This window comes from Pteronotus mesoamericanus, unplaced genomic scaffold, assembly GCF_021234165.1.
Source record: "Pteronotus mesoamericanus isolate MK-2021 breed Mesoamerican mustached bat unplaced genomic scaffold, CSHL_Meso_final contig_50, whole genome shotgun sequence".
In the NCBI taxonomy this organism is placed as follows: Eukaryota; Metazoa; Chordata; class Mammalia; order Chiroptera; family Mormoopidae; genus Pteronotus; species Pteronotus mesoamericanus.
The window spans coordinates 34,531,006-34,548,752 of record NW_026555186.1 but is presented as its reverse complement, the minus strand read 5'-3'; the positions used below and the strand labels follow the sequence as shown (position 1 = coordinate 34,548,752).

Here is a 17,747-nt window from a genome sequence, read left to right as displayed (position 1 = left end):
GAGTTGTAGTTTTGTAGAAAGAGTACACCGTTTTTTTTAACAGCTATGTGTAATTATAAGATTTACCCACAATCTGATATTTCACAAATTGCCACAGCATTCAGCAAAGAAAATCAGACTTCGTCCGAGGCTCAGATTGGGTCATTGAAAACTGCTATATGTGAATGAGAAAGGCTACAGGTGAAAATGCAGCCAATCATTACACTTCAGGTTTTTGTTATAGACCATGATTACTAGTTTGGATTTTTAGGCTGATATTCCTAAAATTAATAATAATTTTCACTCAATCATCATACATTCATGAAGCAATATCGAAGTTTCTAGTACTTTCATTTATCATGGTCTATGGGGGTATAAAATATAAGAAGTAGGGGTTCCTGTGCATGCATAATTTATCAGGGAACAAAAGAGGCCCATGAAATAATTAGAGGAGGAAGCAGTGTACAGTGAGATGCTAAGATGCTAATCACGCAGTAAGGCAGCTTGTTCAGTAGGAGCCTGAAAAAGGTGAAGAGCTGTCAGAGAAAGATTGATGAAGAGCATGGAAATTTTGTAGCTGTTTAGAGACACCATGTGAAACAGGAAAATTGCTTGATGCTCCTGATACTTAGACTCAGATATTTGCTTATTATAATACATGTAGAAAACATTGGTCTCTGCTCTGTCTTTAATCTATGCACCATCCTGTAGATGCGTAGAAAAGGAAACAAACCATGGTAGCTAATGGCACACTTGAATATCTTATTACTGCATACCACCTGCCGGTGTGTATTCTCAAGCTTGAATTGTATTTTGCCATCCATGGCATGTGAATTCTGACAAATGCACCTCTCACACAAGTGATTTGCAGAGTTCTGTTTGCAAACAGCTCCCTGATTAAAGAGGGCTTTTTAAGGAGTTAGAGAGAAATTGTTATACGGGTAACCTGAGCTGGTTTAATACAATTACTAGAAACAGAAAGATTTGATTTTTAAATTTGATGAGTGTTTAGCCCATTTACCCAAGATGTACATGGGTCTTATATTACTCATTTCGACAATAAATAATTACTCAGTCTCATATGGCATTTATTAATTTCTACAAGGCCTCTAAAATCTACCCTTAATATTCATAGGCATATTATATCAGATTTAGTTTATTTTGTCTTAGAAAAAAATAAAAGGGCAAGATTGTCTTTTGTCTTGTGTTCACCATGTAGTGCTCTATTACTGAAAATATCCCACAAGCAGTCAGAAAATATTATTGGTTAGTTAAAAGATGCTCCAAAATAGACAGCATGTTTTGGAGGATTAACAAAATGTATATGCATTGTAACTATGGAGTAATGAGTTAGATTGCTATTTGGGTAATAAAACATTCAGAGCTGAACATTTCCATTATGCACGTGGCGGTTTAGGAAGCTTGTTTTGGCAGTGGTGTGCAAGATGAATGGCCACAGCAGAGAACGGGAGACTGTGCTCCGTGATAAGATGCAGCTATAGCATTACTTGTCACTTTGAAAAATGATAGATCCTGTTGTTATATTAAGTTATACTAATGTTTAATAATACATTTATTTATTGGGGAAAGAAAACATACCAACTATTGTAACCAAAACGATTACACATGTTCATAGAAATAATTCATATGAAGACTTTCTAAGAATGTTGACTGTCTACCTAAATAACATACTGCCATTGGCAAGCCTAACTCTAAATAAAAGTGTTAAGGGATGGGGAATGCTGGAGGAAGGAGAGATACAGGGCAGAAGGGGGTAAAAGGGAAGAAAAAAATGGGACAACTGTACTAGCATAATCAATAAAACATACTTAAAAAATTAACCCCGAGAAATCTGCATTCTTTGTTCGCATTTCCTTTTGTCTTGCAGGCCCGATCACCCTGGATGCTACCTAAGGAGGCAGTTCAGCATGCTTCCTAGGTGCTCCTTTAAATTTAAATTGCTCTCTGATCTCCAAAACCATCAAAAATAATATATATATTATTTTATATATTTTTTTCCATAAAAATATATTTCCACTCTCTGTGATAAGAACCAAGTGAAATTAGTTTGAACTAAGGTGTTCCTTGCTGACACGTATGAGTGCTCATCAGCCAACCAACAATAAATGAGGGCTCTGGTTTCCTTCATGAATGCCATTGCTATGGAAAAACAACGGCTTGAGGATTAGAGTGGTTTGAATAGTACTTCTACCAAATTCATGTCTTCAAGGAATCTCAAAATGTAACCCTATTTGGAAATAAGGAGTTTTGCCAGGACTGCCATAACAAAATGCCACAGCTTAGGGATCAAAATGTTGACAGGTGGTTTCTCCTGAGGCCTTTCTTGTTGGGCAGTCCACGGCCAACTTTTTGTTTTGTCCTTCCATGACCTTTCCTCCGTATGTGCACATCACTGGTGTCTCTTTTCTTGCCCAAATTTCCTCTTCTTCTAAGAGAAATTGGATTATATCAGGGCCCATTCATGTGACCTCATGATCTTAATTACCTTTTTAAAGATCCTCTCTCCAAATACAGTCACATTTTGAGGTACTGGGGGTTAAAGTTTCAACATAGGAACTTGGGAAAAACACAATTCAGTCCATCATGGGAGCTTTCCAGAGATGAGTAATTAAAGATCTTGAGATGAAAGCATTACGGGTAAGATTGAGCCCTAAATCCAATGCCTGGTTTACTTACAAGGAAGGGAGAAACATAGGAAAGGGGACACGTGAGGATGGAGGCAGGGATTGGAGTTACGCTGTTGCAAGCCAGCGAATGCCACTAACCACCAGAGGCTTGAAGAGACCAGGGGGGATTTTTCCCCAGAGCCTTCAGAGGGGGTGTGGCCCTGATGATACCTGATTTCAAACTTTAGGCCTCCAGAATGGGGAGAGAATAAATTTTTGTTGTTTGAAGCCCCAAGTTTGTGGTAGTTTATTATAGCGGCCCTGGAAAACGAATACAGGGACCCTAAACACATTTTTATCCAGTAGTCATCTCTGTGCCATTCTGTAGACTATTATATAGAGAGTCTGGTCTTAATTCTTGAGGAGAAAGTTTATTGGCAGGTTTTAAAAGAAGTCTCTGTTTAGCCCCAAATTTCAATTTTATGTTCTATTCAAATATTTTTACATTCAAAGAATAATTTGTTAAATATGCTGATTCTTTTCTAAAACTAAATGTTTTAAATGTTTACTTCCACCTATAGGTATGTTAAATAATCATAGACAATTTCCTCTCAAATGGCTGAATTTTCCCTTTACATTTTAAAGGGAGGAGGAAGGTAGAGAGGAGGAAGAGGAGGAGGAAGAACTAATGTAAAAACCGGTTTGAAAGCATCAATCATGCAGATGTTCCCAAAACGATTCCTTCTTTCTCAACTGATTTTAAAATAGAGTAACAGTGGTTCAAAATGGCAACCACCACAATGTTTAAAACTTATTAAATATAAAACCATCACTATAATATGAGAACCTTAATAAAGCCTTAAGACCAGTATTTGGAGTGAACTTTTAGGTCACAACTATTTCTACTTCTTTGTACTGCTGGAACAATTAGTTTAACTGGCTCTTGCAATTGCCTCAGCGGCATGTCCTCATTACATAATAATGTGCATTTATTTTTAATATCTAACTGCCACTGTTTTGGGGGCACAATTTGCAAAACTGACCAAGTCTGTGTACACATACTCAAAGGAGAGTCTTAACCCATTTTCTTTTTTATAATACACACTATAAAGAATTCATGATTTGGACCACAATCTCTAAATGTGTGAAAAGCTAACCATGTTACCTATTCAGGAGCAACTTCAACTCTCTCCTGTTGGAACTGTGAGAAGAGATACAGAATAAGAGTAAACCATATAGATCTATCGCTTTTGTGAGCAATCAATCTTGTTGACGTACTTACATGAACTTGCACAAAAGTGCCTGAAAAGCATGCTGTCGAATTCAGTTGTTCATCAATATCGATCATATGTTGTCCTCATTGTGAGGAACTACTTAAAAATTACCTGCAAAAATATTACAGCATTATTGATTTTAAAATACCCCGAATTCTCTTGAATCTTGAAAATCTACTTATACTTTCAATGCTAAGAGTGATATTACCAAGTGTTGTTGTCTAATTAGATAATTGGACCTTCATGAATACTAGTTAGAACTGAAGCTCATATCAGCACTCTGTAGATTTCTTTCATATACTCGTAATATCAAAAGAAAGCAAACTTTTAAAAAGACAAGTTTGAAATAGAAAGCAATTAAAATTGCCTTTGTCCTATTTTCTGTTTTTACAAGCTCTAAGTGGTTATTAATACTTGTTATCAAATTTTGCACTGGTATTACATTGTTTTCAAAGCTATCTGTGTTTCATATATGGATGTGCTGACATATTGCAGAAAAGACATGAGCTGCCCTAAACACCCCATAGTTTCACTTGCAAAAGTTAAGAATGAAGCCATATTACAAACACTTGCTAATATTTTAACTAATGAATTTCTAGAACTAAATTTCTGGAAACCATTACATAAACAAAAAAATATATTTATTCTGAGCCTAGTATATTCACATTAAAGGGTAGCCATTTAAATTACCTTTAAAAAAGAGGTACATAAACTGAATAACTAAGTATTTTCTTGTGTTGTGAGCTTACTCTTCCAGCTGCTGACAGTTTAATTCCTTTTAAACCATTTTTCACACATTACTAGCAGAGTGTTCAGCACATAATATGTGCCTAATGAATAAATTGTATTTAACCTGAAATTAGGAAGAAAACAAAAACAACATCTATGTTAAACAGGGTCAGGGTCAGTTTCTCTACTATCCTCACAGTACAAGCAATGGTATATGCTATACATGATTATTATTTTTTATGTGCCAAGACCTTAAAATAATACTTTCAGTATCAAAATAGAGAAGATTATTGGGCAGAGGGAACATGAAAACAGACAAGAATTTCCTAGGCTCTTTAGTTTTCATATAATTAGCCCACTTATCACTTGGAGAGAGAAATCTGAACACTGATTTATGTCTTAAATGTTTCTATTTAACATTTAAAAAAAAACATTTCTGTATGCTGGGTAAATTTTGTGAGTCGAAACCTTGGGCTACATTTATTACGTTATCTTTATGTACAAACTTGCATTCTGATTATTTCATGTTGCTGGTGCTATAAGTGAATGTCTTTGTTAAAACAGGAATTGTTAAATTAGGAGACTAAGGAATATACAATACTATGTTTTTCTTTGTTATATATGTGCCAAAGGTTATGATACATGTAATTTTATGCAAAAGTATACATTCAAATGATCTGTTATTTACAGTTTTAATGCTATTGCAGATGTAATATTCTTGAAGCTTAAAGTATATTAGAGACAAAAACATTGGAACTTAATTATAAATTGAAAGGACTTGAATCTTGAAAGGTGTAGAAAAGTTACAGAAAGTATCCTAATTCATTAAGGAGTGAAAAACCAAAGGATGCTTATATCTTAGAATCCTGGATTTGAATGTGGTTTAGGCAAAAGATAAAATGATTGTAACTGTTGCCTTGCTCTTGTTCAAAATGTATCAAACACCTACTGTGTGCTGACCATGACTCTTCCTATAGAGAATTTATGATCTAATTGGGAAAAGCAACATGTAACCACTAATTTTGACACTCTACCATGAGTACTCCAAAAGAGTGTGTATAAAGCACATAATATCAGTCCACAGTATAAGTATTAGGGACAAAAACAAGAAAAGAAAAGCCTGCATGTTGTACAGGGTTTATTTCTTTCTACCCTTACAATATAAGCAACACTCTATGCATACAGAATATGCTATTACAAAATAATATTGGGGAAATACTCATGTTTGACAGTTAATTTTAAACGTAGCTGAACTAGAGTACTGTTAGCATAGCAGAGCCTTTCTATATTCATAATGTCTAATACACCCTGGCCCTTTACTGAAAATACTCTGAAATATTTCCATTTAGGAGGGCTTAGGGGTACTGTATTATTTATAGGAATATGCTTAGTGAATTCATGCTGATTCTGTTTGCATCTGTCAAGACTAAAATATAAATAAATACACAGATTTTCAACATAGCAAGAAGTATGTTTTAATGGGAAGTACGTGGATTTGCAGTCGGGCAGCCTGTGTTAAAATCTTGGATTTCTCCAGTTAGAGATGTTACTTAACTTCTCTGAGCAAGGCTGTTTTCTTTCCTCTAAAACAAAGATATATTTTTTAAAAGATACACTTGTATAGAACATTATAAAGAATAATATATATACATATTGCAGGTAGCCTAGCACTCAAGGCACTCCAGACATTAAATCTTTGTCCCATGTGCCTTCCCTCATCTTCACCATTTAAATGAAAATCACTGAATTGTTTTGGGTAAGAAAATACAGCAGTCACAACCTCTGTAATAGATTCTCTTTTCCTGAGAACCGGATGTCAGCTGAGGTCATGATGTCCATTGGGGTGTAAATAAAATAAGCTTCAACTTTCTAACTCCTATCTTTTGGGAATCCCAGGGGCTGCACCCGGGTTGCTGGAGGGGCTTCACCTATGCCCTCAGGTAATATCTAGAGTGTCTAGGATTTCAGATGCCTCTGTCAACTCTGCCTTCAGGTTCCTGTAGCCAGTGGATTCTTGACTCCCTTGGTATCGCGAGCTGTAACACCTTCTTCCCTCCTGCCAGGGTGAGCAGGAAATAGCATAACACTTTTTCCAAACACCACACACAAGTCTGTGTCTAGCAGCTTTGAGTGCAGATTTGGATACTCCAGCAGAGACAGTTCATGTAATAGCTATGCAAACAATGTCAGCTTGAAATGTCGACATCACGATTTCTTACTAGCTACTTTTCTTGATATATTACAACTTCACAGCATACTGCCTGACCCCTGCGCTTCCTGAAGTCTATTTCCAGCTCTGCTTTTGGGGTCTCTTCTCCTGGGCTCCCCCATCCATTCCAAAGCTCTTCCCTTTATTATACAGACCCACTAACTCATCCTCAGCTTCTAGCCAAGCTCCGCTTTTCCAGAGATGCAGCAGGCTTGAGTAAACAGTGTCATCTCTCCCAGGATCATATTCGCCCTGTCTTCTTCAAAGTAACTTTAATCAACCACGTTCCTTGGAATCACAGCTGTAACTGCTTCTAAGAACTGGCAGAGGCCCTATTAGTTCAGTTTTGGGGGGTTTTTTTGTTTGTTTGTTTTTTGTTTTTTCCTTAATCCTTCTCTCACCCAACTCTGTGGAAGGGAGAATAGAAAAGATTTTTCTTTCTCATATAAATTACATCATTCTCTTGAGGAGTCAGGAATAGCTTAATCATTTTGGGTTTTAATAACTTTTTTCCTTTGAGATATAATTCCTTACACCCAATTTTCCTCTATTAGCTGCTCTTTTTTTGGGAGGGAAATCACTGAATTCTTATTAGGCTTTGTTTTCTCATTAGCAAAATTGAAAGATTGGAGTATGTATCCCCAAGGCTCCTTATTTGTTTGATATTATGTAATCCTTTGACCATAATTGTTAAGATTTATTTTTCCCTAAGCAGTTATGTATGGTTTTCAGTTTCCAGTTAATAAAAAAATCTAAATCATGTATTTTTCTTATTTTGAAGTGAACATATGAATGAAAATTCCAATATCCTTTTATTTTATTCTCTTTCCCTAATTAGTTATCTAAGAAGTGTCTGCTTTATTTTTTTAAATTTTATATTACTTTATTTTTTTGTTGTTTAAATACATTTGTCTCCACCTTCCCACCATCACTTTCCCCACCTAAATGCATCACTCATAGATGTTTATTGGAGAACCATTATCGAATGCTTTTGACCTTTAGTTTTCTTTCTCTCATTTTTTTAATGTAAAAGAGAATGGTAAAGACAACTACCTCCTGGGGGTAGTGTGAGGAATAAATGAGATTCTTTAAGTGGAAAGAATTTGTAAATTGTAAGGCATAATCAAGTGTTAATTCTTTGGAAAGGATGAAAGAAGTAGAAATTGAAAAACATAGAGGAGAGATATCTTTTGTAGCACAATTTGCATCTCTTAACAATAGAAGAAAATGATTCAAATTGCCACAAAGCTGATCATTGGTAATGCACCTTCTTCCTGTCTCAATCATTGGCAATGTGTCACCTCAAGGGCAGGTGTTGGTTTGTTTAATTGACAAGTACTGCACAGCACAACACTCCCTACTTAAGTAAATGTATCAGTATGGAGAAATCTGGAGAAAAATCACAGATACATGGATTTCTTTTCACTTTTTAAAGTCAGCCCTATTGAGAGGTGAGGATCCAGATACTGTCAAGTTGCCACATTACTTCTTATTTCACACATATCTTTATTCAGTTCTTCAACCATTAAATTTCACAAAATTTTAAACCGGAACACACCAAGTGTCAAAGACAGCTGTTAGAGAAATAAATAGAGTTATAAATTATTGCCTCAGTGCAAGACAATATTGCCCAACCCCTAATCGGTTCCCATCCCGGATGTCCTATGGCACTGCTCAAAGTGATGATGGCGGGTTTCCTTTTCTTTCCATAAATCTTTAAATGGCTTTGACTCATGCTCGAGTGCCATTCACTATTGTATTGCCTAATAGCCTTGCCTCGTGGAGCTCCTACCCAGGTGCCTGAAGTTACCATTATTCTTGTGCCCAACCCTTTCACCTTCCCTCTGGCCTCTGCTAAAACCGTTTGCTCTTTTTCTTAACTAGTATTCCTCCAGGACTCTGTAATTTACCCTTTCATACATAATCAGACACTTGGTTTAATTACTCCTGCTTTCTTTGCCTAATATATGCATCTTACCTTTCTTTTCAGTGATTTCTCTTTGACTTATAAAGATGTTTTACTCTCTCCAATTAAAAAAATGAACAAAATTAGAGTATACTCTATATCTTACTTGGCCTTTCTTCATTGCCGAGTGTGAGTTTTGAGTTTTTTCTTTCTTATACTTGTCCCTTCCCTTTTTCACAATGCCCATTCTGGATTCTGCTCTGAGTCGATTCGCACCTTTCAAAAAGCAAACTCTAAGGCAGACTTAAAGGTGTAAAAGATTTACTGGGAAATGTTTGTGATGGACGAAGGGGAGAGAGAGCAAAAGCAAGCAGGATGACCCTTCAGACTGTGACACCAGCCTTTCACCCCTAAAGGGAGAGAAAAAAAGGAAGAGAGAGTGCATATAAAAAGTCTCAGGTTGCCATGCCATTTGAGAAAAACTCAGCCATACCAAGGGGCATCCAAAACAAAGAATGCGCATGAGAGGACTTCTGGGTCAGGTGGATTGGCCTGGCTCCACAGCCCCCCAGTGCTGGCAGCTGGTTGCTCAGTCCACTGGAGACTGAGTGCCCCACTTACATCACAGGTACCAGTCACTCTGGTTAAGTTCCTTTCTTAAAGCTGAAAAATAACCATTAGCTCTTCTCTATATTTGCAACTTTTGACAAGCTACTCCTTATAGATCAGCAAAAATTGTGATTCTCCAGGAGTATGACCTGCCACAACAGCTATGTCACCGGGCTCATATGGTTACAGTCATTTGCAAGTTTATTCTTTCACCAGCAGGACACAAAGCTCCCCTGTGTTCAAACTGCAAAAACTGTCCCTCAGTATTAGTTCATAAACATGCAAAAGATATTTTAAAATTTGAAAATCTTAATAACAATACATAATGCTAATATTTTCCAGCATGTTTACTATGTGTCAGACACTGCTCTGGGTATTTTATATGGATTACCTTTTTAAAATCAGTATCAATACCCTTTGAGGTAGATTCCATTAGCATTGACATGTAACAGAAGGTGATACTGAGGCATACAGAGGTTTGATAAATCCTTTAAGACCGCATGGCTAGGAAATAGTTAAACTCGGATTCAAACCCGTTCTTCTCCAGACCCTACACAACTAGTACATTTCCTGTGCCACTTCTCTATAAAATAGTTAATTGCACGATGTTGACCTAATTTTTACTTAAAAGCATATGCGTTATGCAGCCATATTCTTTTTCTGTCTTTCAGGTCCCTGCATTCCTAATCCATGCCATAATGGAGGAACCTGTGAAATAAGTGAAGCGTATCGAGGGGACACATTCATAGGCTATGTTTGTAAATGTCCCCGAGGATTTAATGGGATTCACTGTCAGCACAGTAAGTTATCCATGGTCATTGTGCTTTTATTATTATTGATTGCAAAGTGTGCAAGCCATTATCATTTCTGTTTGTGGTAGAAAAATAGCATCTTTGAGCAAAGAACCCTGCCAGGGAGCTGCTTCTCTCAAAACTGAATATGTTACTTCCCAGCCAAAGTGTCCTAGACTGGTCATTCCTCTCTGCGGCATGAGAGCTATCCATCTTTTGTTGCCCTTTTCACTATTGGTTAGCCACACTTGCAAATTGTTGCTCTTTATAGTAAACTGATATCTATCTCTTTCTTTCGAATTTGTCCTGACACTACATTCTTCAAGCTTTCCAGGTATAATCCTGTGAATGAGGTTCAGAGATGATACCCAGAAAAGGAAACAGCCCCGCCACCTTATCTATAAGCCAATTTCCTCCTTCTTGACATGTTGGCATTTTTAGCATGAACATTTTTGAAAGTTCAACAAGTGTGGTATTTGCACTTCTCTTTTTTATCCCCATTCTTATTTATCCTGGGAAGTTAAGCAAAATATTTCCACTTGTGGTGATTCCTTCTCAGAACTAAAGCTCAACATAAATGCCAAATGAGCGGCGTGGGTCTGTCACTGCTACGGGAGTTCGACGAGTAGGGAGGCTGCATCCGACTACAAGCTGTCAGGGAAGGTTCTCACAGAGGCTGCAGCTGCTGAGGTCTGGTGGGGGGATAGGGTGTGATCAGAGGGTGGAGGACAGGGGAATGGATGGCACATGGTGGGGAGCATGGGGACGGCAGCCCTGAGTAATGGTCATTAAGACCACGGTGTGAGGGAGTAGTAAGCCAAGGCTGGGTATGTCAGCCAGAGGCAGATTTCCAAACACTGGTAAAAAATACAGTGTATCTGTCTCCTGGCTCTGAGACTGAGTCATTTTATGCTTTTCTGAAGACTTGCCATGACTGGGAGACTGTGGAATTCCTTTAGAAACCTGTTAAAGGACAAAGGGCTTTTGTGCTCCTTAAAACTGGCATTGGTAATTGCCTCTCAAAGCTCAGATCACCAATAAGGAAGTGAGAGGCTGCTGATTTTCCAGCCTGGGTCCTGAGTTGCTAAGGCTGATTCTCACATATGGTAGCATCGCTGTTCAGCCTTCGCACATGAACACCTCAGCATATCCCCAGAAAGACAGAAATGGGGACCCAGAATCCTGGTTGCCTTTCATCTAGTTTATATTCACTCAATCCCATGAAGACAGTTCTACTAACTTACTTATTAACAAAAATACAGAGTATGTCAGAGCAGGGCCCGGAGGGAGACAGTCCCGCTACCCAACTTAAGCGCCTCAATTCAGAGTTGCTTGCATGCGGCGTGCACACGCACGCGCACACACACACACACACACACACACACTCGCACACACACGTGCATGAATCCCCCTTCGAAATAAGAACAGAATTTCCATGGTGGGCAATTGCCCAGTGCTCAGAGGCAGGGATAGCACTTAAGGGTCATATTATCCTAACTATCTCTTTTGTATGCTGCCAGGTCTCGGGAGGGAGAGGGTAAGAGCACACAAAAGCAGTTCTTTCTGTTAGGGATCCTGACGAAGACAGTATCTGGAAGCCATGTGTAGATCCTAATGTCACTTTAATATTTCATATGTATTAGTTCTTTCACCCCAACCTACTGCTGATGTCTTTGTGAAGTTAAGGTTGGCACTTAAATCAGGGGTTGAGAAACTCCAAATCTTAAGTTCCAGCTAATAATATCTGTACAACAAGACAAAATCTTTTTCACATCTCTGGACTTTATTTTCTTGATGTTGTAAAGAAATGTTTAGTTTCAGTTATCTTTAACAGCCCAGAAGTCCCACTGAAGACACCAAGTCATCATGTTTTTTCCCCAGCGTAAGTGAGGCTGACTCCCACACTTGGGCTGGCTGTGAGTTCTTCCAAGAGAATGATTAGGTTTGGAGAAATACAACAAATCATTCTCGTCCCCATTCTCCACACACAATAAAATCCAAATCTTTTCTCTCAAGCTTACACCGTCTTCAAATAAGCTCATTAATACAAATAATTGTGTTGAATTTCAAGGCTTATTTTGAAACACAAAGAAACCCTCCTCGTTGCAGTGGCTGATCCCCCACAAGACCTTAAACCTATGTTAGGAATTACAATGGAAGGCCCTAGGCTAAGCAAATAAATCTAGAACTGAGATTTTGTGATCTAAACAAGCTGGTCCCTGTCTTCTGAAGTGCATCACTATTAGAGGCCACAGAGAATGGTGGGAAAAGAACTGGATTTAGAATCAGAGGCCTGGATTTGAGAACTGACCTTTATAGTTATTGGATAAGTGACCTTGAGCCAGTCCAATGACCTTTCTTCAACTGAAGACATATAAACCAAAGAATTAAATTAGAAATAGATTATCTTTGTTTCACACTGGTGAAGAGAGTATTATGACTAAATGGAAAGCTTCCTTACTGTGCAAAGGTTATGCCTTCCTCTTTACAGATCAAATTGAAAAGGTGAATGCCCTAGCTGGTGTGACTTAGTAGATTGAGCACTGGCCTGTGAACCAAAGGGCCACAGACTCAGTTCCCAGTCAGGGCACATGCCTGGATTTGCAGGCCAGGTCCCTGGTAGGGGGTTCACGAGAGGCAACCACACATTGATGTTTCTCTCCCTCTCATTCTCCTTCCTTTCCCCTCCCTCTGAAAATAAATAAATAAAATCTTTTAAAAAAAGAAAGAAAAGGATTAGATATTGGAAAAGCAGATTTAGGAGTGCTAGGAGCCATGGGAGCTTTTCCAGGTGGGGGAAAACAAAAGAAGCTCTTTTAATTCTTTGCAGGAGCTGCTAGATATTTGGGTTTGCTTTTCCCAGTGGTAATGTTTTTATGATGCAAACATGCTCTAAAACGTTACAACTCAAAGTGTAGTTATGCATCAGCATTGCCTGGAAGCTTGCTGGAAATGAAGATTATCAGGTGCCATCTCAAACCAACTACAGTGATTCCCAGTCGACACCCATGCATACTGAAGTTTGAGAAATGCTATCCAGGGCTTTTAGTAGCTAAAAGTAATTATCTCATAGATGTTTGTAGCAACTTTTGCATTGTTTCATAACAGTAATTATAGGCAAAGTATTTACTGTGGTTTTTGCAAGTCAAAACTATATTGAAAATCAATGAAAATGAGAGCTATACCAGTATATTAAGAACATTTCTTTTGGGAAAAGTATTTTTAAAAGTTCTTCTGGTATCCGTATATGGGAGAGCTGTTTTATTTAGTTCCATATGACAGAATGTGAATTAAATATCTTTTGAAGTATAGGTAAATAGTTAAAGAATTTTAAGTTTAATAGTACAAGAATGACAAATATTCAATACATAAGTAATAGATATAGTTTAATAATTATTTTGTCAATATGTTACAAATTAGAAAAAAGTTTTCAGTGTCAACTTTAATATTACTTATTATGTTTTTTAAAAATATTAAATATTAGTTTTTAGAACAGTTTTTGGCTTACAGAAATATTGAGCAGAGTTCCCATATATCTCTCCCCCTACATAGCTTACTCTATTAACACCTTACCTTAAAATACTATATTCATTATAATTGATAAAACAATGTTAATGCATTATTATTAAAGTCCATAGTTTATATTCGAGTTCACTATTTATATTGTATAGTTCTTTGGTTTTTGAAAAGTACATATCGCATGTCCACCATAGCTTCATACAGAATGATTTCACTGACTTAAATGCTCCACCTATTCATCCCTTCTCTCCCATCCCCCACCCTGGGCAACAACTGATTTTTTTTCTTGCTATCTCTATAGTTTCATCTTTTCTAGAATGTCACATAGTTGGAATCCTACAATATGAAGCTGGAATCATATAGTATGTACACTTTTTCAGACTAACTTTTTTCACTTAGCAATAAGCATTTAAAGTTGTTCCATGTCCTTTTGTGACTTCATAGCTCTTTTTAAAAACAATGCTGTAATATTTTATTTTATGGATGTACCACAGTTTGTTTATTTGTTCACTTATTGAGGAACATTTAGCTGCTTCCATTTGGGACAATTATGAGTAGAGTCACTATAAATATTCACGTGTAGGTTTTTGTATAGACCTCAGTGTTCCACTTATTTGAATAAATCTCTAGAAGTACAATTGCTAAGTCATCTGGGAAGAGTGCATTTTGTTTTGAAAGAAACTGCCAAACTACCATGAGAGTGCTGTGCCATTTTGCACACTTATTAGCAATGAATGAGAGTTCCTGTTGTCCTTTATTTTCAAGAGGTTTTTTTGGTCAGTGTTTTGGATTTTAGCCATGACATATATTTTTGTGGTAATGAAAATAGCATGAGATTATAACTTTATAAGATTAATAATAATTAGCAGTAGTTTTTATATAGAATTGCCAAATTATGCTTGTTCTTAAAATGCCATATGACGATGTGACGCCTATATACACACATATACATATGAGGTCTGTCTGGAAAAATTACAGCCATTGTTAATATAATGAGAACAGTTTGTGTGACATCGATGTAACCAGGCAGCCAAGGAGAGTGGACTGGAATGCACATGTGTAAACAATGATGATTCACTGTACTAGTCAGTGGGTGTGGTATACCATTGAGTGAGAATGTGTACTGTGTGGCCGTCACATTCAAAATGATTGAATAGAGCAACAAATCTGCATCAAATTTTGTGTTAGGCTTGAACATTCCTCCCTGGAAACTATTCAGATGATTCAGAAGGCCACATCTGTGGGCAACTGGTGATTGGCAGCTTCATCATGACAACATGCCTGCTCATATATCACATCTTGTGCAGTTTTTTGGTGAAACATCAAACCACCCGGGTGACTCAGCCCCACTACAGCCCAGATTTGGTACTTTGTGACTTCTGGCTTTTCCCAAAATTAAAATCACCTTTGAAAGGGGATAGATTTCAAGTCATCAGTAAGATTCAGGAAAATGTAATGGGGCAGCTGATGGCAACTGGGAGAACTGTGTGAGGTCCCATGGTGTCTACTTTGAAGGGGACTGAGGCATCATTGTCCTACATACAATGTTTCTTGTATCTTGTATCTTCTTTAGTAAATGTCTTTATTTTTCACATTACATGACTGGATACCTTCTGGACAGACCTTATATATACATGCCTGTGTATGTTTGCATATGTGGGTGAGTATAATTATGATACAAATTACAGAATGAATTAAACACCAAAATTGTTTAGAGTTTAGACTTTTCAAAGGCATTTTTAAGCAACCAGTTTTCAGTTGGTAGCCACATTTGGAGCTGGCTAAAAGTAATTATATTTTATTTGTTGCCTAGTAACAAATATAAGGCCTTAGGGAAAGACCATTTATTCTCAGAACTCTTTGCCTGTCTTACCAAGGATGCCATTCTGTGCATTCTTCCCTACCTACGCACAGCTCTGCAACACATTTTCTTGGTTTCTGTTCTTTGAGGAAGGAGAGCAGTTCTAGGTTCCAATGAAGCCTGGAAAGAAAAAAAGAGCTGCTTTAAAGAAGGGGTCCATTTTATCAGATTAGCTCAAGATAATATGCGTTCTAATCCTTTTTCCCACTGAAAAAGTTGGCCAGAAAAATAGAGTCTAAAACACTCTCTTTGTTTATTGTGACAACTGTTGTAGATCAGTTTGGTCTAAATTTTATACTATTGATTATTGGAGTCATATATTCAACAAATATTTATTGGGGTCATAAGTCATTTTATTTTTGTAACTTACATATTTCACTTTCTCAGAGTTAGCCAGTGAGATTTGCAATTTCGAAGGTCACTACTATTGTATTAATGACATATTTGGCAGTCACATGTTCTCTCTGGTTGGTAGTGTTTGTGAAACATAGGGAATATGGTCCCACTTCCTTCAGCCCTATTGAATCAGTATCTTTGGTTGGTCCCCTGGCTGTAGTCAAAGGCATCTACATGATACTTGGAGGCACCAAGCTTGAGAACTACTGGCTTAAAGAATGACCTTTGATTTCCAAATTATACTGGAGGCAGCATTCTGCTAATGGAATAATTCTGGATTAGACTTGTGTTTTTGATGCAGTTCAGTTTTGATCACTTGATGGAGAGCCATTGAGCATCAAATAGTCCTGTGCCTCAGCTTTCACATGATAATTCAACTCCATTCAATGTGACAAACCCTAAGAACTTGACATTGTGTTATGTTCTGGAAATAACATGTTTGTAAAAATTGGAGTTAATAATCCTTTGCCTTGTATCCCTATGCCCAATGGACTAATATTTTTAAATATACTTGGAATTTCTATTGGCCCTTAATTTTTCCCTTCCATTAAAAATATTTTAATTGTAAATTTTTTAGAAAAAAATTGAGTGGGAAACTCCATTTGGAGCCTTATACTTTTCTATAAGAATTCTTCTCTTAACATCATTAATTCTAATAAGTAATTATTATTTTTCAAAATTATTCTTTTTAATTTTAGCTTGATGTCCTCTTTATTTTAGCTTTTCCACTAGGGGATGAATTTGCCCTAATAAAGTATTCACTTCAAAAATTTTACCTGGAGTTATCACTGAAACTGCAAACTATATAATTTGCATGGATCAAATACTTCTAAAACTTTCAAAATAGACTCATCTACAACCCCAAAAGGCTTTCTGACTGTGGATTGACATTTCAAATTTCCCTGTTCACTGATGTTTTTGCAGGTCAATGTTAGCTCCATTAACTCTTCAAGCCAGAGGTTCTGAAACTTGGTGTACGTAAAAATCATCTGGCAGTACACATAAATATTCAAATCCCTCTTGCTCATTCATAGATATCCCAATTTAATAGATTTAATTTTAGACCCACATCTGACTGTTAACAAGCACCCTAGTGAGTCTGGCAGTAATGATTCTAGAACACTGGTTCTCTGCCTTGGCTGCACATTAGAATCAACTGGGGACCTATGAAAAATACTGATGCCTGGCTCCCACCCCAGAGATTCTTATTTAATTGATCTGGTATATGGTCTAGGCATTAGGAGCTTTAAAACCTCCCCAGATGATTCTAATGTGCAACCAAGGCTGGGAATCAGTGTTCTAGAACCATACTGTGAAGGATTACTATGCCTTAAAAAAACGAAGCGGAGAAATAGTCAAAGAGAAACCAAGCTTAGGCTGCACAAATGTAATCTCAACTTTATTGAGTTTTGTCATTCAAGCTTTGCTTAATACAATAAAAATCATCTTACAGCAAGAAACCTTAACTGATTGAAAGCATCAGGTCAGGAAGATATTAATTTACTGTTCTTAAAATATATTATTCATTAATCTATCCTCAGTAGCCAGAGTTCTAAGGCATTTTTATTTTCTTGTTTTCATCCTTTGTAGGAGTTTCATGAAGAACACTGTCCTGGAAGATGTATGTAATGAGTATTTACACAGAGACACTATTCAAATACAGACTGTTTGTGATTTTTGCTATGAAATACTCATATTCACAAACTCAAAATATTTGAAAATTGTTATTTAAATACCAGTTAAAAGTTCTTTTTTTTCCTGTTACTAATTTAAAGAAATTTGATTGTCAGGGAAACCTAAACTCTGAACAGAAATATGTTAAACAGATTTTACCAGAAGGTTATACT

At 36.9% G+C, this 17,747-nt stretch overlaps 1 protein-coding gene across 1 annotated transcript in view; it reads left to right on the top strand.

Moving 5' to 3' along the window:
* The window catches only part of EDIL3 (EGF like repeats and discoidin domains 3), a 389,125-nt gene that overhangs the window by 183,264 nt on the left and 188,114 nt on the right, over window positions 1-17,747 (top strand). The window contains exon 4 of the mRNA XM_054578566.1: window positions 10,005-10,133. Coding sequence (XP_054434541.1) covers window positions 10,005-10,133 — 129 coding nt within the window. The remainder of the gene's footprint in view (window positions 1-10,004; window positions 10,134-17,747) is intronic.